The 25,982-nt window shown below is 42.4% G+C and overlaps 1 protein-coding gene across 2 annotated transcripts; it reads left to right on the top strand.

The window, feature by feature from the left end:
- The first annotated feature begins 19,902 nt into the window (after positions 1-19,902).
- LOC118366701 (SLIT and NTRK-like protein 5) lies at positions 19,903-24,268 on the top strand. Of its 2 annotated transcripts, none has more exons than XM_035749295.2 (2): positions 19,903-20,067; positions 21,632-24,268. In XM_035749295.2, the coding sequence occupies exon 2, from the start codon at positions 21,681-21,683 to the stop codon at positions 24,255-24,257; it is 2,577 nt and encodes an 858-aa protein (XP_035605188.1). In that variant the 5' UTR covers positions 19,903-20,067; positions 21,632-21,680; the 3' UTR covers positions 24,258-24,268. The 2 variants fall into 2 exon arrangements, with proteins under 2 accessions (XP_035605188.1, XP_035605186.1); XM_035749293.2 differs by lacking the exon at positions 19,903-20,067 and adding an exon at positions 20,894-21,146.
- The last annotated feature ends 1,714 nt before the right edge of the window (positions 24,269-25,982 follow it).

Below are 25,982 nucleotides of genomic sequence, written 5' to 3'. Positions count from 1 at the left end.
AACTATCTATTTGTGGATAAAAATCCCCCTAATGAATTTATGAGTCATATCCCAGTTTACCTACAGTATTTACTTATGACCCTGCCTAGAGCTAACGACTTGTTTTTTAAAATTACGTGAAAAAAAAAAGATTACATTTCATTTGGAACGGTAAACCAGGCAAAATTAAATGGTCCTATTTATATAGTGAACATGAATTCAGAGGGAAGAAATTGTGAAATATTAAAGCATTAGACCTCTCACTAAAGGCTTCAGTCATACAAAAGCTATACTTTAATCTGAACTGGTTCGCTAACAGATTAGTAAGAATGGCTCACCCCATGTTCAAGAATGATAGTTTTCCTATTATTCAGATTACAACCTCTCACTTTCGGTTATTTGAAAATGAAAAATATATTCATTTTATTATTCATTTATTATTATTATATTTTTAAAAGAAGTCATAGAAGGTTGGTTGCAATTTCAGTTTAATCCACCAGAAATGTTTTTTTAACAAATATTGTTGTTAAAGTCAAATATACTAATTCATTCAAAAAATGTTATTTTAGGGAGAAAAAAACAAAACGGTATAACCCATGTAAATGATATCATAAAGAGGACTAGTGGAGTTATGTCACACATGCAGATAACAAAAAAATATATGGAAATGTGTACTCTATCCAAAATTACAAGCAACTAATTGCAGCATTTCTGCAAAAATGGAAGAGGGAGAAGGAAAGGAACGTGTCTGTCGGCACTGCATTAAAGACCAAAACTGGTTAAGGAAAATGATGATGTATAAAAAAAAGTATACCTGTTTCATTTAAGGACCATCCAATTGACAGCTGTGCCATACAGATTGCGAAATAGTTGGGAAGAGATTTTGAATGTACCGATTCCACGGCACATGGTCTATGAACTGATACACAAAGCACCGCTGGATTCAAAACTTAGAGTTTTTCCATTTAAATTATTATACAAAATTCTTGCAACCAATAGAATGTTATATTCTGTATATGGGGGATACAACCTTCCCAGCTCTGCAGATTTTGCTGCGAAGAGACAGAATCATTACTGCCCATGTTTTTGATCGCAAGGTCAGGAATGGTTGAAGAATTGTAACATTTACCTGGATCTAACTCTGCAAATAGCACTGCTGGGTGATCTGAAAAGTCATAGTCAATAGATTAATAATATAATCATACTCTTAGCAAAAAATGGTATCTTTAATTTACAATCTGTAGAAACTATGAGAATAGAAAGGTTCAGAACTTCTGTGAAACATCACAGCAGAGTTGAAAAAATATATGGCAAATAGAAAACAAAACTGGACGGTGTTCAGAGATAGACGGGAGGGGATGAGTGGAGCTGAAGGGTAGGACTGGACGGTGTTCAGAGATAGATGGGAGGGGATGAGTGGAGCTGAAGGGTAGGACTGGACGGTGTTCAGAGATAGATGGGAGGGGATGAGTGGAGCTGAAGGGTAGGACTGGACGGTGTTCAGAGATAGATGGGAGGGGATGAGTGGAGCTGAAGGGTGGGACTGGACGGTGTTCAGAGATAGATGGGAGGGGATGAGTGGAGCTGAAGGGTAGGACTGGACGGTGTTCAGAGATAGATGGGAGGGGATGAGTGGAGCTGAAGGGATGGACTGGACGGTGTTCAGAGATAGATGGGAAGGGATGAGTGGAGCTGAAGGGTAGGACTGGACGGTGTTCAGAGATAGATGGGAGGGGATGAGTGGAGCTGAAGGGTAGGACTGGACGGTGTTCAGAGATAGATGGGAGGGGATGAGTGGAGCTGAAGGGTAGGACTGGACGGTGTTCAGAGATAGATGGGAAGGGATGAGTGGAGCTGAAGGGTAGGACTGGACGGTGTTCAGAGATAGATGGGAGCGGATGAGTGGAGCTGAAGGGTGGGACTAAAATGTGTCTGTAAAATATATATAGTATGCATAAACTGGAAGTAGAAGACTAAGTGTTGTTGTCTATTAGTTTACTCCAATTAGGGGAGGGGTTAGGGGAAAATAAATATATACACTACCGGTCAAAATTTGTAGGACACCTACTCATTCAAGGGTTTTTCTTTATTTTTACAATTTTCTACATTGTAGAATAATAGTGAAGCCATAAAAAATATGAAATAACACGTTGAAAAAAAAAATATATATATATATACATATATATATATACAGTTAAGAACAAATTCTTATTTTCAATGACTGCCTAGGAACAGTGGGTTAACTGCCTGTTCAGGGGCAGAACGACAGATTCTGTATTAACCAAAAAAGTGTAAAAGAAATCTAAATATATTTTATATTTGAGATTATTCAAATAGCCACCCTTTGCCTTGTTGACAGCTTTGCACACTCTTGGCATTCTCTCAATCAGCTTCACCTGGAATGCTTTTACAACAGTCTTGAAAGAGTTCCCACATATGCTGAGGACTTGTTGGCTGCTTTTCCCTAACTCTGCAGTCAGACTCATCCCAAACCATCTAAATGTGGTTGAGTTTGTGGGATTGTGGAGTCCAGGTCATCTGATGCAGCACACCATCACTCTCCTTCTTGGTAAAATAGCCCTTACACAGCCTGGAGGTGTGTTGGATCATTGTCCTGTTGAAAAACAAATGATAGTCCCACTAAGCCCAAACCAGATAGGATGGCGTATTGTTGCAGAATTCTGTGGTAGCCATGCTGGTGAAATGTGCCTTGAATTCTAAATAAATCACAAACAGTGTCAACAGCAAAGCAACCCCACACCATAACACCTCCTCCTCCATGCTTTATGGTGGGAAATATCCATCTGAGACCATCCGTTCACCCCCACCGTGTCTCACAAAGACACAGCGGTTGGAACCAAAGATCTCCAATTTGGACTCCAGACCAAAGGACACATTTCCATTGGTCTAATGTCTATTACTCATGTTTTAAGGCCCAAGCAAGTCTCTTCTTATTATTAGTTTCCTTTAGTAGTGGTTTCTTTGCAGCAATTAGACCATGAAGGCCTGATTCACGCAGTCTCCTCTGAACAGTTGATGTTGAGATGTGTCTGTTACTTGAACCCTGTGAAGCATTTATTTGGGCTGCGATTTCTGAGGCTGGTAAATCTAATGAACTTATCCTCTGCAGTAGAGGTAACTCTGGGTCTTCCTTTCCTGTGGCGGTCCTCATGAGAGCCAGTTTCATCATAGGGCTTGATGGTTTATAGCGACAGCAATTTTCCACATTGACTGACCTTTATGTCTTAAAGTAATAATGGACTGTCATTTCTCTTTGCTTATTTGAGCTGTTCTTGCCATAATATGGACTTTGTCTTTTACCAAATAGGGCTATCTTCTGTATACCACCCTACCTTACCACAACACCACTGATTGGCTCAAATGCATTAAGAAGGAAAGACATTCCACAAATTCACTTTTAACAAGGCACTCCTGTTAATTTAAATGCATTCCAGGTGACTACCTCATGAAGCTGGTTGAGAGAACGCCAAGCGTGTATAAAGCTGCCATCAAGGCAAAGGGTGGCTATTTGAAGAATCTCAAATATAAAATATACTTCATTTTCTTTTGGTTACACCATGATTCCAGGTGTGTTATTCCACAGTGTTGATGTCTTCACTACTATTCTACAATGTAGAACATTTAAAAAATAAACAAAACCCAAGAATGAGTAGGTGCTCTAAAACTTCTGACCAGTCGTGTATATTTACCAACAAATAAATGGGGGACTGGAAATTATGCAGATAATTACATTGATAGAAGCCACAATCTATCTGCACTGTTAAAGCTGATCTACCCCAGGCTGTATCACAACCAGCCGTGATTGGGAGTCCCGTAGGGCGCCGCACAATTTTGCCCAGCGTGTTCCGGGTTTGGCCGTCATTGTAAATAAGAATTTGTTCTTAGCTGACTTGCCTGGTTAAATAAAGTTTTAACAAAAATGTAGTTAAAATATATACCCCCCCCAAAAAAAATAACAAAAAAACAACATCTAAATCAAAACCTTACAAGGCAGTACCAGAGAGTTGATTATACATTAGACCGAGTTCATTTGCCAGTGAATAATGTCCTGTTCAACTGTTTTCATTCCCATTCTCTCCCCACTAGAACGTAACGCATCATCTATTTTTGGCAAAACCTTTGTCTCCTCTTTCACACACTCTCTGATGTAATTATCCCCTTATCGTTTCAATGTACAATTAAACATGCGATACTATACAGACTCACCTTTTCTTTTTCATCCTGGCTGTTACATACTAGTGACTGTAGGTACACATGAATATAACGTTCATGCATAAATACATATTTCATTGAAATATTGAATGTGCCATGGCAGCCAGAACTCATGTTAATGAGGTGAGTGAAAATTACCCACCAAAAGAAAGAGCCTTGTTCCTAGGTTTTTATGTAGAGAGCATAACCAGTACTGCTGCTGTACAGCTGTCTGAGAGTTCTCTTGCCATAAAATATTACTCTGCGTAATCTGCCATAAAATGTTACTCTGCATAAATGCCTAACGCTGTACAACAACAAAAAGCGCGATGTGAATATTAAAGTAGTTCCCTAACATCTTGGATTGTGCATGGTCTGATAAACATGAAATAAATATCTATGCTGTTTACGTGGGCTCAGCCTGTTTTCCTGTTTTATAACAACATCCACGTGGGAGTAGTCAAGGGGAGGTGAAGGAGACGGTCAGTTGACTGAGTATCACCAGAGCGTGACTGAGTATCACCGGAGCGTGACTGAGTATCACCGGAGAGAGATGACAACATAACACCATGCTGCACCAAATACACACACACACACACACACACACACACACACACACACACACACACACACACACACACACACACACACACACACACCACACACACACACACACACACACACACACACACACACTGGATAAACTTTTCTGTCTAAGCCAGGAAAACAACCAAAATCAACAAGATAAATTGTTATATGTCTAAGATTTAAGGAAATAAGATTTAACCCGAAAACAGGCAAAGAAACAGACACCTTTTTAACACAATCAATTCATTCTTAATGTAACCCATTGGTGTCGTCTGAACTTCCCTGAGAGCTTCCTATTAGTGCTGGTGTTAAATGGTGGTATTGTGGAGTCCACAGGTTCAGATGGAGAGCAAATGCTGTCGAAAAAGACATGGTGTTTGTTACCGTGGCAACGTCATAAAGACCTGCGTTTGAATGCTGGGAGCTGTAATCACAGGCCTGTTGTGTGCTGTCCCTAATGCTTCCATCCAGAGCTCTTCTGGAAATTAAAGGGCCACTGCCAACTAAAACTAGTCTCACAGCGCACTGTGGTCACGTCCGTTTTTCCATCGTCTAGCCAACTCACTCCTCTTTCAGGAGTCACATATCAACAGTTGTCATTTATATCACTGTAGTACATAGTGCCACCACAGTGAATGGTGCTGATTTTCTACAGGAGCAACAGATTGTTATAGTTTCTATGCCAATTAAGTGTATTTCTCTGCTCTGAGAAACAGCTAGACAGATTATTGTAGTATAGCTACTGAATCTGCTTCCAAAACGTTCTCTGACCAGACATGTTTAGCCTTCGTTGAAATCCCATTCAGGGGTAATATTTTACTAACCACAATGTCACTGCTTCTTTAAATGTACCACAGTGTTCCAATTGTGTTTTGTAAATCATTGTGTGTCAGGCTACACTCAAATTCAAACCATAAAGATGAATATCACTTCATCTGTCTCAAAGTTTTGGGGATCTTTTAAACTGTTTCCTACTAAATTATGTATGAAAGTAGGTATTTATTATTTATTTATTTATTGTCGTTTTTTGATCTCTCTACCGGAGACAAAACGTCTTAATTGGGCATTAGAGTCATGTCAGCGTGAACAGCGATAATGTGACTGTAATACTAAATTAAGGTAAAGGGAATGTCTACTGCTATCTCTGCACATGCAGACGCTACACAGCAAATTACTTCAGCAAACATCGTGACTGTATCTCTCTCACACATCACTAACAAGCCCGGAGTAAGAAGGGAACAGAACAGAAATTCAAGACAAAATGTTTTTTTTTATGGTTTTACCTTTATTTAACCAGGTAAGTCAGTTAAGATGAAATTCTTACTTTCAATGAAAACCTAGGAACAGTGGGTTAACTGCCTGTTCAGGGGCAGAATGAGAGATTTGTACCTTGCCAGCTCGGGGATTTGAACTTGTAACCTTTCGGTTACTAGTCCAACACTCTAACCACTAGACTACCCTGCTGCATGTGTCTATATGTAGAATTTTATGAGAGAAAAAAAGAGAGAGAAAAAAGAACAGGGGTTTTGTATCATGATTTTGTCAACAAATATCAAATAAGTAATCCTCAGACTTCTCAAGACACAAATGATGATTTTTTTTTCTTCTGTGAAGTGCCAAACAGTAAGAACCGACATGAGAAGACAAGTGTTTTCTAGATTAACACTGCCACCATGAGGTTAGACAAGCAACCACGGGTAATCGGGACTGTCCTTGTCCAATCACATCACATTTTATTGGTCACATACACGTGTTTAGCAGATGTTATTACAGAGTGTAGCGAAATGCTTGTAGTTTCTAGCTCCGACAGTGCAGTAATATCTAGCAAGTAATATCTAAAAATGTCACAACAAATCTAAAGTAAAATAATGGAATCTAGAATATATACATATTTGGATGAGCAATGTCAGAGCGGCATAGACTAAAATACAGTAGAACATAATAGAATACAGTCTATACATATGAGATGAGTAATCCAAGATATGTAAACATTATTAAAGTGACTAGTGTTCCATTATTAAAGTGGCCAGTGATTTAATGTCTGTATATATAGGGCAGCAGCCTCTCTGTGCTAGTGGTGGCTGTTAAACAGTCTGATGGCCTTGAGATAGAAGCTGTTTTTCAGTCTCCTGGTCCCAGCTATGAGGCATCTCGCCTTCTGAATGATAGAGGGGTGAACAGGCAGTGGCTCGGGTGGTTGTTGTCCTTAATGATCTTCAACATTGAAATCTGTTTGTATGCAGCTTCAACAGCAATGAAATCTGCCTCTTGTACACAAATCTTACGTGTACTGACTATGATATTGTCTCCATTTATGTTAAATCCTGTCCCCTTTAACAATTTGTCACAAATATCTTCAAGCTTTTGGCGAAATAATGTAGAATGATTTATCTGGTTCTGTCATTGGGAGGATTTTCAAAAAGATGGAGGAGGGGGAGTGGTTTGATGTGGTATAGACAGGTTGGTTGTATAGCAACAAACAGATTTTTTCGCAACTATAGAGCTAAACAGACGGGTTCCGTTAGGTAGTTGACAACATGTAAACTATTTTGTCTCCAATGTTATTGAAAACAGATATATCATTTTGAACAATGAGCACTTGTTGTCAGTCAAATACATTGTTACAGTTGTTGGTTAGTTACAGGCAGACAGACAGGCAGACAGGCAGGTAGGCAGATGGATAAACAAACATACAGACAGACAGCCATGTCTGTCTGTCTGCCTGTCTGTTTATCCGTCTGTCTGTCTGTCTGTCTGCCCGCCTGTCTATCTGTCTGTCTGTCTGTCTGTCTGTCTGTCTGTCTGTCTGTCTGTCTGTCTGTCTGTCTGTCTGTCTGTCTGTCTGTCTGTCTGTCTGTCTGTCTGTCTGTCTGTCTGTCTGTCTGTCTGTCTGCTCTGTCTGTCTGTCTGTCTGTCTGTCTGTCTGTCTGTCTGTCTGTCTGTCTGTCTGTCTGTCTGTCTGCCCGCCTGTCCGTTTGTTTATCCATCTGTCAGTCTGTCTGTCTGTCTGTCTGTCTGTCTGTCTGTCTGTCTGTCTGTCTGTCTGTCTGTCTGTCTGTCTGTCCGTCTGTATTTGTATATCAATAAATAACACATCAGCAGAGGGCACTGTTGTATATCATAACTAGTTCTACCACAGCTGATGTAACCCTAACCAGTGTTTAACATGCTCTCTCCATCCTCAGGTTAACTTGGCAGTGTTTAACATGCTCTCTCCATCCTCAGGTTAACCTGGCAGTATTTAACATGCTCTCTCCATCCTTGGCAGTGTTTAGGCTCTCTCCATCCTCAGGTTGCCAGTGTTTAACAGGCTCTCTCCATCCTCAGGTTAACCTGCCAGTGTTTAACATATTTAACAGTGTTTAACATGCTCTCTCCATCCTCAGGTTAACCTGCCAGTGTTTAACAGGCTCTCTCCATCCTCAGGTTCAGGTTAAGGCTCTCTCCATCCTGTTAACCTGCAGTGTTTAACAGGCTCTCTCCATCCTCAGGTTAACCTGGCAGTGTTTAACATGCTCTCTCCATCCTCAGGTTAACCTGGCAGTTAACCTGTTTAACATGCTCTCTCCATCCTCAGGTTAACCTGGCAGTGTTTAACATGCTCTCTCCATCCTCAGGTTAACCTGGCAGTGTTTAACAGGCTCTCTCCATCCTCAGGTTAACTTGGCTGGTCTCCATCCTCAGGTTAACCTGGCAGTGTTTAACATGCTCTCTCCATCCTCAGGTTAACCTGGCAGTGTTTAACATGCTCTCTCCATCCTCAGGTTAACCTGGCAGTGTTTAACATGCTCTCTCCATCCTCAGGTTAACCTGGCAGTGTTTAACATGCTCTCTCCATCCTCAGGTTAACCTGGCAGTGTTTAACAGGCTCTCTCCATCCTCAGGTTAACCTGGCAGTGTTTAACATGCTCTCTCCATCCTCAGGCTGGCAGTGTTTTCCATCCTCAGGTTAACCTGGCAGTGTTTAACAGGCTCTCTCCATCCTCAGGTTAACCTGGCAGTGTTTAACATGCTCTCTCCATCCTCAGGTTAACCTGGCAGTGTTTAACATGCTCTCTCCATCCTCAGGTTAACCTGGCACATGTCTCCATCCTCAGGTTAACCTGGCAGTGCTCTCTCCATCCTCAGGTTAACCTGGCAGTGTTTAACAGGCTCTCTCCATCCTCAGGTTAACCTGGCAGTGTTTAACATGCTCTCTCCATCCTCAGGTTAACCTGGCAGTGTTTAACATGCTCTCTCCATCCTCAGGTTAACCTGGCAGTGTTTAACATGCTCTCTCCATCCTCAGGTTAACCTGGCAGTGTTTAACATGCTCTCTCCATCCTCAGGTTAACCTGGCAGTGTTTAACATGCTCTCTCCATCCTCAGGTTAACCTGGCAGGTTAACCTGGCAGTGTTTAACAGGCTCTCTCCATCCTCAGGTTAACCTGGCAATATTTATTAACAGGCTCTCTCCATCCTCAGGTTTGGCAGTGTTTAACATGCTCTCTCCATCCTCAGGTTAACCTGGCAGTGTTTAACATGCTCTCTCCATCCTCAGGTTAACCTGGCAGTGTTTAACAGGCTCTCTCCATCCTCAGGTTAACCTGGCAGTGTTTAACATGCTCTCTCCATCCTCCTGGCAGGTTTAGGCTCTCTCCACCTGGCAGTGTTTAACATGCTCTCTCCATCCTCAGGTTAACCTGGCAGTGCTCTCTCCATCCTCAGGTTAACATGCTCTCTCCATCCTCAGGTTAACCTGGCAGTGTTTAACATGCTCTCTCCATCCTCAGGTTAACCTGGCAGTGTTTAACATGCTCTCTCCATCCTCAGGTTAACCTGGCAGTGTTTAACATGCTCTCTCCATCCTCAGGTTAACCTGGCAGTGTTTAACATGCTCTCTCCATCCTCAGGTTAACCTGGCAGTGTTAATTTATTTAACAGACTAAAATAGTCCTTGTACATAGTCCTCATAGTTACCTGCGTGTAGAGAGCTGCAGTCCTGCCATCCAGTAGGTCCCCTAAGGGATGGTTGATGGTTACATGAGTGCATTGTGCTGTTTTGTTCCATGGGGCTAGACACTAGGAGATAGGCCTATATGTCTCATTTGTCACATTACACCAGCATAATTCATACCCCCCCCCCCCTCTGGCAGCTCTTCCTGTTCCACAGTGAGATATGAAACCTTGGAGTTGAGATTTACAAAGTTACTGTGGGGGAACCAGTGCCCAAAAACCTTTGGAGTTCCTTAATGTGGGCTGAGTCATCTTTTCTGACTTTGTTGGGAAACAAACTGCACACAACTTACAGTCTTCAATCAAATAAACCTCTTATGTATGCCCTCTGAGATGTCAATAATCAGCTTACACTGCCAATTGTATTTTTATTTAACTAGGCAAGTCAGTTAAGAACAAATTCTTATTTCCAATGACAGTCTAGGAATAGTGGGTTAACTGCCTTGATCAGAGGCAGAACAACAGATGTTTACCTTGTCAGCTCAGGGATTTGATCTAACAACCTTTCAATTACAGGCCCAACGCTGTAACCACTAGGCTACCTGTACGTATTCAACAGACCATGAGGTAGCCAAAGACTCCAAAAAAAAAAGACTAAATATTGCCTTTGGTATTCATATCAGAGCTTTGCTCTGAACTACATATTATTTTAGTTGATATGTTATTGTTATAAAAAGCAAACACCAGGCATCTGTTTGGAACAAATTCATAATTACTGCAAGCTCTCTATGTGGTCTCTGTTTGGTTATGTTTCTCATAGGAACCCCACTAGGAGAATAGTCTATGGCAGATGAGCCTTCATCACTGACGCACAGCGCTCACTATCACACAGTGCTGGCCACTTTCTTGCGGCACTACATGATTCTCGGCTATATGTAACAGTACATAACATTTGTTTAACAGAATAGCCCTCAGCGACAGAGACACACGGAAGCTCGGGGTTCTCAGACCACGTGAGCCCTCATTGGTATTTGCTATTTTATCAGGATCCCCATTAGCTGTTGCAAAAGCCGCAGCTACTCTTCCTGATTGTGAGTCATCAGTCACTTTCCAAGTAATTTATTTGTGACTGCTTTATTGTGGACAGCGCTGTGTTCCCAGGCGGAGGTACAGAGTGCGCTCAGGGTCATGGAAGACTTGATAATATATTAAATCTGTCTCAAGTCATGCCTCATGGTGCCTCATGTAGTGTAGTGCACCGTCTTCCCTTCCCCATCGGATGTACATGATTTATCTGTGTAGTATCTGCCTCAAAGGAAAAACAAACAACACACACACACACACACAGGTGTGCGTGCACAAGGACACGGACACACACACACACACACACGTGTAATAATGAATATTCAATCAAATCATAAAAAATGGTGTGTAAACACTACATTAACGCATGCTATAGTTTGCTTATGATGTTGCAACAAAAACCAATAGTAATGTATTCACAGATTGTAGAGGGATGACAGGGTTCTGTTCATGCTAAGGGCCCTCAATATGCACTGAGTACAAATCCCTGAAGCCCACAGAAACACAAATGTTATTACACATCAACCAGACCCAAATTATGATGTGCCACAATACATGTTTTTTTATTTTATTTATGGTTTTAAAATGCAGCATGAAATCTGGGTTTCGTTGCATTGGCTGCTTTCATCTCATGTGAATAACGATGGATAGCCACCAAAACCTATATTTTTTTCACTTTATAAATTAATTTTAACAATTTGGCACTACTTTAATTTAAATGAAGAAAAAAAAGGCAATCAAAACTTGTATTATTAATTAATTTTTTTTAGGTTTCCTGACAATGCAAAAGGTTTCACCTTTTTGTTTGTCGATATTCATTTGTTAATAAAAAAACATACACATGGTAGTTATAAAACGATAGTTATAAAATGTTAGATACTTGAATAACAAGGAAGGAATAGAGTAACACATGGTATAACACATGGTTATTCTAGCTGCCCGGAATTCATAAACACAAAAGGTTTTAGGGTGAAATGAAGATAATGAGGCAGGTGCACCTCACCAGTAGTAACTACCAATTATGAATAATCCAGCCCCCTAAATAATCGAATCACATGCAAATAATCATATTTGTCACACGCGCCGATTACAACAAGTGTAAACATTACCGTGAAATGCTTACTTAGAAGCCCTTAACCAACAGTGCAGTTCAAGAAGAGTTAAGAAAATATTTACCAAATAAACAACATTTTAAAGATAATAGAATGTAACCCAATAAAATAACAATAACCAAGCTTCCTGGATGGCAGCAAGCTTGGCCCCAGTGATGTACTGGGCTGTACGCACTACCCTCTGTAGCGCCTTATGATCAGATGCCGAGCAGTTGCCATACCAGGCGGTGATGCAATCGGTCTGGATGCTCTCGATGGTGTAGCTGTATAACTTTTTGAGGATCTGGGGACCCATGACAAATCTTTTCAGTGTCCTGAGGGGGAAAAGGTGTTGTCGTGCCCTCTTCACAAATCAAATCAAATCAAATTGTATTGGTCACAAACACATGGTTAGCAGATGTTATTGCGAGTGTAGTGAAATGCTTATGCTACTAGATCCGACAGTGCAGCAGTATCTAACAGGTCATCTCTAACAATTCCACAACCAAACCTAATATCTAACAAATTCCACAACAAAACCTAATATCTAATAATTCCGCAAACAAAACCTAGTACACTCAATCTAGTAAAGGAATGGGATGAGAATATATAAGTATAAAATATATGGTTGAGCAGTGACAGAGTGACTAAGATGCAATAGATTGTAAAGAATAGATAGTGAAGGATACAGTATCCATTATATACACATGAGATGAGTAATGCGAGGTTTGTAAACATTCTTAAAGTGGCATTATTAAAGTGACTAGTGTTCCATTTATTAAAGTAACCAATGATATCAAGTCTGTGTATATAAGGCAGCCGCCTCTCTGTGCTAGTGGTGGCTGTTTAACAATCTGATGGCCTTGAGATAGAAGCTGTTTTTCAATATCTCTGTCCCAGCTTTGATGCACCTGTGCTGACCTCGCCTTCTGGATGGTAGCGCGGTGAACAGGCAGTGGCTCAGGTGGTTATTATCCTTGATGATCTTTTTGCCTTCCTGTGACATCGGGTGTTGTAGGTATCCTGGAGGGCAGGTAGTTCGCTCCCGGTAATGATTTGTGCAGACCACATCACCCTCTGGAGAGCCATGCGGTTTTGGGGGCGGTGCAGTTGCCGTACCAGGCGGTGAAAAAGCCCGACAGCATGTTCTCAATTGTGCACCTGTAAAAGATAGTGAGGGTTTTCGGTGACAAGCCCAATTTTTACAGCCTTCTGATATTGAGGAGGCGCTGTTGCGCCTTCTTCACCACACTGTCTGTGTAGTGTGGTCTGAAAACTTGATGATTGAGTTGGAAGCATGTATGGCCAAACAGCCATGGGTGAACAGGGAGTACAGGAGAGGGCTGAGAACGCACCCTTGTGGGGCCCCAGTGTTGAGGTTCAGCGGAGTGGAGATGTTGTTTCCAACTTCACCACCTGGGGGCGGCCCGTCAGGAAGTCCAGGATCCAGTTGCACAGGGCGGGGTCGAGACCCAGGGTCTCAAGCTTAATGATGAGTTTGGAGGGTACTATTGTGTTGAATTTTTATTTTAAAAATATGTGTTTCACCTTTATTTAACCAAGTAGGCCAGTTGAGAACAAGTTTTCATTTACAACTGCGACCTGGCCAAGATAAAGCAAAGTAGTGTGACAAAAAACAACAACACAGAGGTGCACATGGGATAAACAAAAGTACAGTTAATAACACAATAGGAAAATCTATATACAGTGTGTGCAAATGGAGTAAGGACGTAAGGCAATTAATAGGCCATAGTAGCAAACTAGCGAAGTAATTACAATTTAGCAAATTAACATTGGAATGATAGAAGTGCACGTAGAAATACTGGTGTGCAAAAGAGGGGAAAAGTTAATAAAAACAGTATGGGGATGAAGTAGTTGGATTGGCTATGTACAGATGGGCTGTGTACAGCTGCAGCGATCGGTAAGCTGCTCAGATAGCTGGTGTTCAGATAGTTAGTGAGGGAAATATAAGTCTCCAACTTCAGCAATTGTTGCAATTCGTTCCAGTCATTGGCAGAAGAGAACTGGAAGGAAAGGCTGTCAAAGGTGGTGTTGGCATTGGGGATGACCAGTGAGATATACCTGCTGGATTGCGTGCTACGGATGGGTGTTGTTATGGTGACCAGTGAGCTGAGATAAGGCGGAGCTTTACCTAACAAAGACTTATAGATGACCTGGAGCCTGTGGGTCTGGCAACGAATATATAGCGAGGGCCAGCCGACAAGAGCATACAGGTCGCAGTGGTGGGTGTTATATGGGGCTTTGGTGACAAAACGGATGGCAGTTTGCTGAGTAGAGTGTTGAAGGCTATTTTGTAGATGACATCGCCGAAGTCGGGGATCGGTAGGATAGTCAGTTTTACAAGGGCATGTTTGGCGGCGTGAGTGAAGGAGGCCGATTCTAGATTTAATTTTGGATTGGAGATGCTTAATGTGAGTCTGGAAGGAGAGTTTACAGTCTAGCCAGACACCTAGGTATTTGTAGTTTTCCACATATTCTAAGTCAGATCCGTCCAGAGTGGTATTGCTAGTTGGGCGGGTGGGTGGGGGCAGCGATCGATTGAAGAGCATGCATTTGGTTTTACTAGCATCTAAGAGCAGTTGGAGGTCATGGAGGGAGTGTTGTATGGCATTGAAGCTTGTTTGGAGGTTTGTTAACACAGTGTCCAAAGAAGGGCCAGATGTATACAGGATGGTGTCATCTGCATAGAGGTGGATCAAGGAATCACCCGCAGCAAGAGTCGGCCCGAGAATTGAACCCTGTGGTGTCCCCATAGAGACTGCCAGAGGTCCGGACAACAGGCCCTCCGATTTGACACATGGAACTCTGTCTGAGAAGTAGTTTGTGAACCAGGAAAGACAGTAATTTGAGAAACAAAGACTGTTGAATCTGCCGATAAGAATACTGTGATTGACAGAGTCGAAAGCCTTGGCCAAGTCAATGAAGACGGCTGCACAGTACTGTCTTTTATCGATGGCGGTTATGATATCATTTAGTACCTTGAGTGTGGCTGAGGTGTACCTGTGACCAGCTCAGAAACCGGACTGCACAGCGGAGAAGGTACGGTTGGATTGGAAATGGTCAGAAACTGTTTGTTAACTTGGCTTTTGAAAACTTTAGAAAGGCAGGGCAGGATGGATATAGGTCTGTAACAGTTTGGGTCTAGTTTCACCCCCTTTGAAGAGGGGTATGACGCCAGCAGCATTCCAATCTTTAGGAAGACAGACGATACGAAAGAGAGGTTGAACAGACTAGTAATAAGGGTTGCAACAATGGAGGCAGATAATTTTAGAAAGGGTCCAGATTTTCTAGCCCAGCTGATTTGTACGGGTCCAGGTTTTGCAGCTCTTTCAGAACATCTGCTATCTGGATTTGGGTGAAGGAGAAGGAGAAGGGAAGGCAAGTCACTGCGGGGGTTGCGGAGCTGTTGGCTGGGGTTGGGGTAGCCAGTTGGAAAGCATGGCCAGCCGTAGAGAAATGCTAATTGAAATTCTCGATTATCGTGAATTTATCGGTGGTGACAGTGTTTCCTAGTCTCAGTGCATTGGGCAACTATTCTCCATACGATTGTACAGTGTCCCAGAACCGTTTGGAGTTAGAGCTACAGGATGCAAATTTCTGTTTGAAAAAGCTAAGCTTTGCTTTCCTAACTGACTGTATGTATTGGTTCCTGACTTCCCTGAAAAGTTGTATATCGCAGGGACAATTCGATGCTAGTGCAGTATGCCACATGATGTTTTTGTGCTGGTCAAGGGCAGTCAGGTCTGAAGTGAACCAAGGCTATATCTGTTCTTAGTTCCATTTTTTTTTTAAATGGGAATGCTTATTTAAGATGGTGAGGAAATAACTTTTTTATTTTATTTAATTTAACCCCGTTTTCTTCCCAATTTCGTGGTATCCAATTGTTTTAGTAGCTACTATCTTGTCCCATACGGGCTCGGGAGAGACAAAGGTAGAAAGTCATGCGTCCTCCGATACACAACCCAACCAAGCCGCACTGCTTCTTAACACAGCGCACATCCAACCCGGAAGCCAGCCGCACCAACATGTCGTGCACCTGGCAACAATGGTTAGCGCGCACTGCACCCTGGCCCACCACAGGAATCGCTGGTGCGCAATGAGACAACCTGGACAACGCTATGGCCAATTGTGCATCGCCCCACAGACCATGGCCGGTTCCGGCAGAGCCTGGGCGCGAACCCAGAGTCTCTGGTGGCGCAACTGCCGCTGCAGTAAAGCACCCTTAACCACTGCACCACATGGGAGGCCCGAGGAAATTACTTTTAAAGAACAACCAGGCATCCTCTACTGACGGGATGAGGTCAATATCCTTCCAGGATATCTGGTTCAGGTTGATAAGAAAGGCCTGCTCGCGGAAGTGTTTTAGGGAGCGTTTGACAGTGATGAGGGGTGGTCGTTTGACCACAGACCCATAACGGTTGCAGGCAATGAGATAGTGATCGCTGAGATCCTGATTGAAAATAGCTGAGGTGTATTTGGCGGGCAAGTTGGTCAGGATAATATCTATGAGGGTGCCTATGTTTACAGATTTAGGGTTGTACCTGGGGGGTTCCTTGATAATTTGTGTGAGATTGATGGCATCTATTTTAGATTGTAGGACGGCCGGGGTGTTAAGCATATCCCAGCAAATTAACATTGGAGTGATAGAAGTGCAATGAACAAAACGAACTCTGAAGATCGATGGAGGCAATCAATTCACATATGGTGTCCAGGGCACAGCTGGGAGCTGAAGTGTAGTCAATGAACAGCATTCTTACATAGGTATCCTCTTGTCCAGATGGGATCTGGCAGTGTGCAGTGTGATGGCGATTGCATCGTCTGTGGACCTATTGGGGCGGTATGCAAATTGGGTGGGTCTAGGGTAACAGGTAGGGTGGAGGTGATATGAACTTTGACTAGTCTCTCAAAGCACTTCATAATGAGTGCTGTGGGGCGATAGTCATTTAGTTCAGTTACCTTAGCTTTCTTCGGAACAGGAATAATGGTGGCCCTCTTGAAGCATGTTGGGACAGCAGACTGGGATAGGGATTGATTGAATATGTCCGTAAACACACAAGCCAGCTGGTCTGCGCATGCTCTGAGGATGCGGCTAGGGATGGCGTCTGGGCCGGCAGCCTTGCGAGGGTTAAAACATTTAAATGTTTTACTCACGACAGCCACAGAAAAGAATTGCAACTCCACTTTGTCTCTATACTGAAGCTTAGCTTGTTTGATTGCCTTACGGAGGGAATAACTACACTGTTTGTATTTGGTCATGTTTCCAGTCACCTTGCCATGATTAAATGCGATGGTACGTGCTTTCAGTTTTGCGCGAATACTGCCATTAATCCACGGTTTCTGGTTAGGGAAGGTTTTAATAGTCACAGTGGGTACAACATCTCCTATGCACTTCCATATAAACACAGAGTCAGCGTATACGTCAATGTTATTGTCTGAGGCTACCCGGAACATATCCCAGTCCACGTGATCGAAGCAATTTTGAAGAGTGGAATCCGATTGATCAGACCAGCATTGCACGGGCGCTTCCTGTTTTAGTTTCTGCCTGTAGGCGGGGAGAAAAAAAGATGGAGTCATGGTCAGATTTGCCAAAAGGAGGGTGGGGAGGGCCTCGTATGCGTCGCGGAAGTTATAGTAGCCGAGGTCGAGTGTGTTACTCGCTCGTGTTCTGCAATCAATATGCTGATAGAATTTAGGTAGCCTTTTTCTCAGATTAGCTTTGTTAAAATCCCCAGCTACAATAAATGCAGGCTCAGGATATATGGTTTCCAGTTTGCTTAACGTCCAGTGAAGTTCCTTGACAGGCCTCTTGGTATCCGCTTTACCTTTATTTAACCAGGCAAGTCAGTTAAGAACAAATTCTTATTTTCAATGACAGCCTAGGAACAGTGGGTTAACTGCCTGTTCAGGGAGGATCCACTTTTGGAAAGCCGTAGTGCTGGTAAGTTGACATCTCTCTGATATCCAATAGTTCTTCCAGGCTGTACACTACCATTCAAAGGTTTGGGGTCACTTAGTAATGTCCTTGTTTTTGAAAGAAAATCACATTTTTCGTCCATTTAAAAAACATCAAATTGATCAGAAATACAGTGTAGACACTGTTAATGTTGTAACTGACTATTGTAGCTGGAAATGGCAGATTTTTTATGGGTAATTATTTTCCAATGATTGCATGTTGGCCAATAGAACGGATGGCAGTGGGAGTACTCGCTCGCCTACAAAATCTCAGAAGGAAGCCCGACCTCCACCTCCTTTTTCTCCATCTTTTCTTCACGCAAATGACGGGGATTTGGGCCTGTTCCCGGCAAAGCAGTATATCCTTTGCGTCGGACTCGTCGGACTTGTTAAAGGAAAAAGCTTCTTCCAGTTCGAGGTGAGTAATCCCTGTTCTGATGTCCAGAAGTAATTTTCGGTCATGAGAGATAGTAGCAGCAACATTATGTACAAAATACGTTTTTTAAAAATAAGTTACAAACAAAATAACACAGTTGGTTAAGGATCATGTAACACGTCATCCTCTCAGGCGCCATTTTTGTTCAAAAATAGTTGTTGGCTTTGATATCTCGATCAAAAATGTTTCATGTGTAAACAGTATGCTGCCTCAGGGAAGATGACTAGGCACATGTAATGTGTGGGGGTACAAATGGATAAACAGACAAAGCTGTAAAGGCAGACTTTTCTGGTCCTTCTGTAGCTCAGTTAGTAGAGCATGGCGCTTGTAATGCCAGGGTGGTGGGTTCGATTCCCGGGACCACCCATATGTAGAATGTATGCACACATGACTGTAAGTTGCTTTGGATAAAAGCGTCTGCTAAATGGCATATATTATTATTATTATACTATCAAAACATCCCCCCCATTTCATTCTGAGCCATTTCTATCAGTTATTTGGCTGGATGCTACAACAGTTGAGTTTGTAGACCTCAATTCTCATCTCTCGGTATATATCCCATGCATGACATGGGTGACATTGTATATTTCATGCACCGGATGGTAATATGAACGTGAAGGAAAGACTGCATAATCTAGTTCACGGCTCAAACTGGATGAATATGGTGAGGAAGGGAAATTGTGACCCTTCATATAAGGGCAGGTTGTCAACAGCAGGGAGTGACACAGTTGGATGCTTTGGACTGTATTAACTCATCTAATCAAATCAAATCAAATTGTATTTGTCACATACACATGGTTAGCAGATAAGTTAATGCGAGTGTAGCGAAATGCTTGTGCTTCTAGTTCCGACAATGCAGTAATAACCAACAAGTAATCTAACTAACAATTCCAAAACTACTGTCTTATACACACAAGTGTAAGGGGATAAAGAATATGTACATAAGGATATATGAATGAGTGATGGTACAGAGCGGCATAGGCAAGATACAGTAGATGGTATCGAGTACAGTATATACATATGAGATGAGTATGTAAACAAAGTGGCATAGTTAAAGTGGCTAGTGATACATGTATTACATAAAGATGCAGTAGATGATATAGAGTGATGATATAGAGTACAGTACAGAGTACAGTATATACATATACATATGAGATGAATAATGTAGGGTATGTAAACATTATATTAAGCTATTTAAACACTGTCCTTGTAATAATAGGCTACATTAACACAAAGCAAAGGACCTAATAATGCTGAGTTGTGAATCACTATATCACATGGTCAACACTTGTTCAAGGTGAGATGCCCAAAATAGCATATGTGAATACATTGCAGTGCCAGTCATACCATTTTTATAGTAGCGGTGCCTGAGGGGGTTATTCTTTCTCACGTTTTGGCATTTGGGTGTGGAGAAGAGGGGTAGGTACCTCAGAGGAATGTACACTATGTGATTATTTTCATGTGAAAAGTTTAATGTAGCCTCTTTTTTTCAGTGTGCTGATGACATATCGTTACAGCTGCTTCTCCAACAAAGCATGGGCACCGTAAATCGCGGTCTCCCTTGCTAGTCTCATTATTTTGTGAATAAACTAATTGACGGTCCTCAGTTTTAACCGCTCAGGGTGTGAAACATGGTAACGCGTTCACGTGGTAATACGTTCACTCTTTATCACTCGAGGACACGAAACACTTGCAAGCCAATGAATCACTGATCACGTTTGAACGGTATCCGTATCCATGCAGTGTAACGCCGTTTGGAGGTGTAACTGGGTAAGACGTCCATTTAATTGTATATCTTTGCGTCTGTATTGCATTACGTAAATTACGTGACATTTCACAGACTTTGGTGGGTGAATGGAGGACACTTACAAAACGTTACAATTCGATGTGCTTATTATCTTTAGGTTTATCGTCATATGGTCGTATCCTATGCCCCTTGATAGTAGCTCATTGAAGGCAGAAAATCGCAGGCTATTTGATAAGAAATGCCAGGGAGGTGTATCTGTGTGCAGTATAAAAGTTGAGCGTAGTGACAGGTCGACCGATATGTGGTAGTCAGGGTAACACCCTACAAACGGCAGTTATTGCAGGTGCGATCAATGATTTTTACAGGATTCGTGTTTGTATGTGAGAGAGAGAGAGAGAGAGAGAGAGAGAGAGAGAGATGGGGGAGGGAGAGAGAGAGAGAGGGAGAGAGAGAGAGCGAGAGAGAGAGAGAGAGAGAGAGGGGGAGGAGAGATGGGGGAGGGAGAGAGAGAGAGAGAGAGAGAGAGAGTGAGAGAGAGTGAGAGAGGGGGGGAGGAGAGAGAGAGAGAGAGAGAGAGAGAGAGATGGGGGAGGAGAGAGAGAGAGAGAGAGAGAGAGAGAGAGAGAGAGAGAGAGAGAGAGAGAGAGAGGAGGAGAGAGAGAGAGAGAGAGGGGGAGAGAGAGATGGGGGAGAGAGAGAGAGAGAGAGATGGGGGAGGGGAGAGAGAGAGAGAGAGAGAGAGATGGGGGAGGGAGAGAGAGAGAGGGAGAGAGAGAGAGAGAGAGAGAGAGAGAGAGAGAGAGAGAGAGAGAGAGAGAGAGAGAGAGGGGGGAGGGAGAGAGAGTGCAATTCATACAGGGAGACCGATTAAGCAACTTTGTTACCAGGCATAGCTTTGTCCACCCCGGCACAACGCGCAATGAAAAGAGAAAGGCATTTGGCAGTTATGGTTGATCAGCATTTCTTCTTTTTATCCTCTTTGGTGCATTAGTGAGGCAAATGTGTTCATAATAAACAGGCGTCGTAGAACATTAGTAAGTCGTACAATGGAGCATACGTTGTCATACCTAACAAGGAACGTTCATATTTACCCGTGAGTGAGGTAAGAATTTGTAAATATGATTGTAGATGTAACATCTATGTAGATGTTTGCATTGCATGCTGATGCTACGTTTATGTGGCAATAGCATCATCTTTTTTCAAACAAGTGTATACATTGTTTTTATTATCAAGGCTATTTGGTTGCATATGACATGTTTTCCTTATTTTCATAATAATAATAATAATATGATAATTTAATAGTTAATGTTTTCACACTGGGCTGGAGTATGGACTATTGGTGTGCCCTTGTTCACTATTCATTTACATGATATGGTACTGACTGGTGTTAAATGGAGTTTAATTCATGTCAAGGTTTTTCATTAAGAATCCTGTTATTTTTCTCCTTCAGTTAGTTTTGGGTCATTCTGTGGCAACCAGAAGTTACCTTTGGGCAGGTGCATTTCCTAATTACAGTCTGTTTGAGGACTCGTGAGTATGACGTTAAAGCATGTTCAGTCAGCTGACCTGTTTGTCTTCTTCTTCTAGATTACTTCGGCAGCACAACAGTGTGAGTTTAGCCGTCAACACGGGTATAATGCACCACTGGACTGTATTCCTGTTGTTGGCGACTGCATCAGTGGGCATCGTTGAGATGTTTGACAATTATGGAGAGATATGTCGAAGATTGTGTGCCTGTGAGGAGAAAGAGGGGATACTGACTGTGGGCTGTGAAAGTAGAGGAATAGTCGATCTCTCTGAAGTTAGCCCTGTGTACTTCACAACCTATAATTTACTGCTCACGGGGAACCTTTTGAAGAGGCTCTCCACCAATGACTTTGTTGAATACAATGGGCTTACAATATTGCATCTGGGCAACAATGACATATCCACAGTTGAACCAGGAGCTTTTAATGGACTTCGAGGATTAAAAAGATTACATCTCAACAATAACCAAATGGATGCCTTGACGGAAGATCTTTTCATCGGCCTTGAAAGTCTGGAATATCTTCAGCTAGACTACAATTCCATCGCCCATGTCGAGCCAAAAGCCTTCAGCAAACTGCATCGTCTGGAGGTCCTAATTTTAAATGACAACATCATTTCTACTCTTCCCACTGACATTTTCCAACATGTCCCTTTGACTCACCTTGACCTGAGGGGGAATCAACTGAAACTATTCCCTTATTTGGGTCTTTTGGAACACATGGACAGCATTATAGAATTACAACTAGAGGAGAACCCATGGAACTGCTCTTGTGAGCTGATTGCACTGAAGGCCTGGCTCGAGAGCATATCTTACACCGCTTTAGTGGGTGATGTGGTCTGTGAGTTTCCATTCCGGCTTCATGGGAGAGATCTTGATGAAGTCTCTAAACAGGAACTGTGCCCCAGGAGAGCTATTGCAGAGTATGAGATGCGTCCCCGTGCACATCAGACCACTGATGCATACTTTAGGACCACACGAGCCTCAGTCACAGCCTCATTCACATCCCGGTCAAGGCCCACCAAGGGACCTCGCCAGTCAGGCAAGTTAAAGTCAAAACCCACATCTCGCATCCCCTTTAATAAACCGCAAAACTATGGTCAAATAGTTTCACATCAAACCAAATCCCCAATGCCTTTGGACTGTCCTACTGCCTGTACTTGCAATCTCCAAATTTCAGACCTTGGTCTGAATGTTAACTGCCAAGAGAGAAAGATTGAGCGAATCTCTGACTTAAATCCCAAACCCTACAATCCCAAAAAGATGTATCTCACAGGGAATTTTATCCCTGTGGTGCGGAGATCAGATTTCGTTGAATTGATTGGATTAGATTTGCTTCACCTTGGCAACAATCGGATCGCTCACATCCATGACCGAGCCTTTGGGGATTTAACACACTTACGCAGGCTGTACTTGAATGGGAATTTGATAGATCGTCTCACAGTCGATATGTTCTTTGGATTAGAGAGTCTGCAGTTCCTATATTTAGAATACAATGTCATTAGAGAAATTGTTTCAGACACCTTTCAGCATGTCTCCAACCTTCAGCTGCTCTTCCTAAATAATAACCTCCTGAAGACCTTACCCCGGGGAATCTTTAATGGGTTGACATTGGCCAGACTAAATCTTCGTAATAATCACCTCCGCAGCCTGCCTGTCAGTGGCGTGTTGGGTCAACTGACATCACTGGTGCAGGTAGACTTGTTCGAGAACCCCTGGGATTGCGGTTGCTCTGTCATGAAGATGAAGATGTGGCTGGAACAGCTCAGCAGCGGCACGGTTGTGGACAATGTCATCTGTGGCTCCCCTAAGAAGCTGTTCGGGGAGGATATGCGATACATTAAGACAATTCATTTCTGCCTAAATGACTCTGATATCCTTGCGTCCATGATCCCACCTTCGGAAGAATCTGTTCCCGGGAGCACCATCACCATAGAAACATCATTAGATTACGACACGCAGATCAACGGTGTTCCCCTGTCTGTTACGATCCTTGCCCTGCTCCTGATGTTCATCGTTTCGGTGTTTGTCGCCGCGGGACTGTTTGCAGCTGTGAAGAAGAGACGTCAAAAGACACTAAATGAGCAGAATAACTCCATGAACACGTGCATTAGTTCGCTGAACATGGAGTACGGTCTTTACAAAAAGGGATCCATTCCAAAAGTCAGAACGTCTGCAGGGCATGTGTACGAGTACATCCCCTCTCCCACTGAACAAACGTGCAAAAACACCGTCTGTAGCCCCACAGTGTATCGGCCAATGGAGAACAAATCAGTAGATGGGTACAGAGACTTTGATCAGTTGAATGTGACGTTTCTGAATAATCACTCGGAAGAAGAGGCGGGTAGTAACGCAATAAGCGCTGAATACGGTGTTAGTACTCCACTCAACAAACACTCCCCTTTACAAGACGATGTCCTAGACCCAGACGAGCCGTCACCCTACAGCAGTACTTTACCATGCAGGCGTACTGCCCATTCATCAAATCAGTATAACTCAGACTTTAATGTCAGACATCAATACATGCACCCGGAAAGAATACAGCAGACAATCTTGTATTGCACAGCACCGAGTGCTGTTTATGTTGAACCTAACATAAGTGAGTACTGGGAACTGAAAGCCAAACTTCATAGTGATCCCGACTACCTTGAAGTTCTTGAGAAACGTACCACGTTCACCCAGTTTTGAATGACTTGATTTTCTTCCTTGACTGGTTGAGTAGTTGCATTGGGGTAAGCTGTGCTCATGTTGGGAAAATGTGTGGATCTATCTTTTGAAACTATACAGACATGCAGAGGCTTCCCTTAACAACGTAAAGCAATGGGTATTCCGTTAGCTTTGTTTATTCTTGATCAATTTACAGTCTCGCTTTGAGAAACTTTGATTTTAAAGTTGTCCAATCTCTGTGCCAACAACTATGTAAATATGCAGTTTTACGTATGCTTGTTGCAATTTAAAAAAACGAGAGGCTCAACTGGCTTCTGTATGCATCATCATCATCATCAGCTATATGGCTAAACAATGTTTTTAAAAGATAAATGCATAATCTATACTTCATAAGAGATATTTGGGGTGGTACAGTTTATCATTTTCAATAATTGTCTATTTTTATACAAGTATTTGAGGATGTAATTCTTCTGTTTTTGTTTTTATGACTTTGCACTGATTGACAGGAACAGGTCAACAACGAATATGATGTCACTTTCTGATATATATATATATATATATTGCATAGACTATGTAAATAACCATGGCCGTATAGCTATATGTAAACATTTTGCAGGTATGTAACTACTGCATTGTGAAAAATGTATAAGACATTTACCATTATACCTGCATATAGCCACTTCTTTTTCCAGTTTGGAGACAATCCTCAATTTCCCTATTTAGTTTTTTCTCTTTAGAGATATGAAATAAGTATTCACAATAGGGGAGAGTGGGGTAAGTTAAGCCATTTTTTTACATTCAGCATCACTCTAACAAAGATATCTATATATATTCAGGATGTTTTGTATCCCTGGAAATAATAGAAATTCATGTAAACATTACAGTTTTGAAAGCATAGCTTGTACAAAAAAAGGGTTCTCTTTTAGCAAAACTTACCCCAAGTATGGGGAAAGTTCAGCCACGGGACAGGATAAATTAAGACGCCTACTGAATTAAATATTGCCACCACCTTTTTAAAGCCATGTCTGTCTTCATTTCCCAAACACAATTCAACACAATCCCAATCGCTTTTTGTCTTTTAATTATTTTAAGCTTCTTTTAACACCTAAAAAACGCTTTGTACTTGTTAAAACACTTTTAACATCGGGCAGCCCCTGCTGTTACTTCATGTCCCAGCAATAATGTCTTGCATTATGCCTAGGAAGAAAACACTTGAATTTGCTCAACTTACCATTGGCTCAACTTACCCCATGGCCATTGGCTCAACTTACCCCATGGCCATTGGCTCAACTTACCCCATGGCCATTGGCTCAACTTACCCCATGGCCATTGGCTCAACTTACCCCATGGCCATTGGCTCAACTTACCCCATGGCCATTGGCTCAACTTACCCCATGGCCATTGGCTCAACTTACCCCATGGCCATTGGCTCAACTTACCCCATGGCCATTGGCTCAACTTACCCCATGGCCATTGGCTCAACTTACCCCATGGCCATTGGCTCAACTTACCCCATGGCCATTGGCTCAACTTACCCCATGGCCATTGGCTCAACTTACCCCATGGCCATTGGCTCAACTTACCCCATGGCCATTGGCTCAGCTTACCCCATGGCCATTGGCTCAACTTACCCCATGGCCATTGGCTCAGCTTACCCCATGGCCATTGGCTCAACTTACCCCATGGCCATTGGCTCAACTTACACCAAGGCAAACATTTTGACTATATTAGCCCACACAGCTACAA

Source organism: Oncorhynchus keta, chromosome 34 (assembly GCF_023373465.1).
Source record: "Oncorhynchus keta strain PuntledgeMale-10-30-2019 chromosome 34, Oket_V2, whole genome shotgun sequence".
NCBI lineage: Eukaryota > Metazoa > Chordata > Actinopteri > Salmoniformes > Salmonidae > Oncorhynchus > Oncorhynchus keta.
The sequence above is the reverse complement of the archived record's forward strand: the minus strand, read 5'-3'. Positions and strand labels throughout refer to the sequence as shown.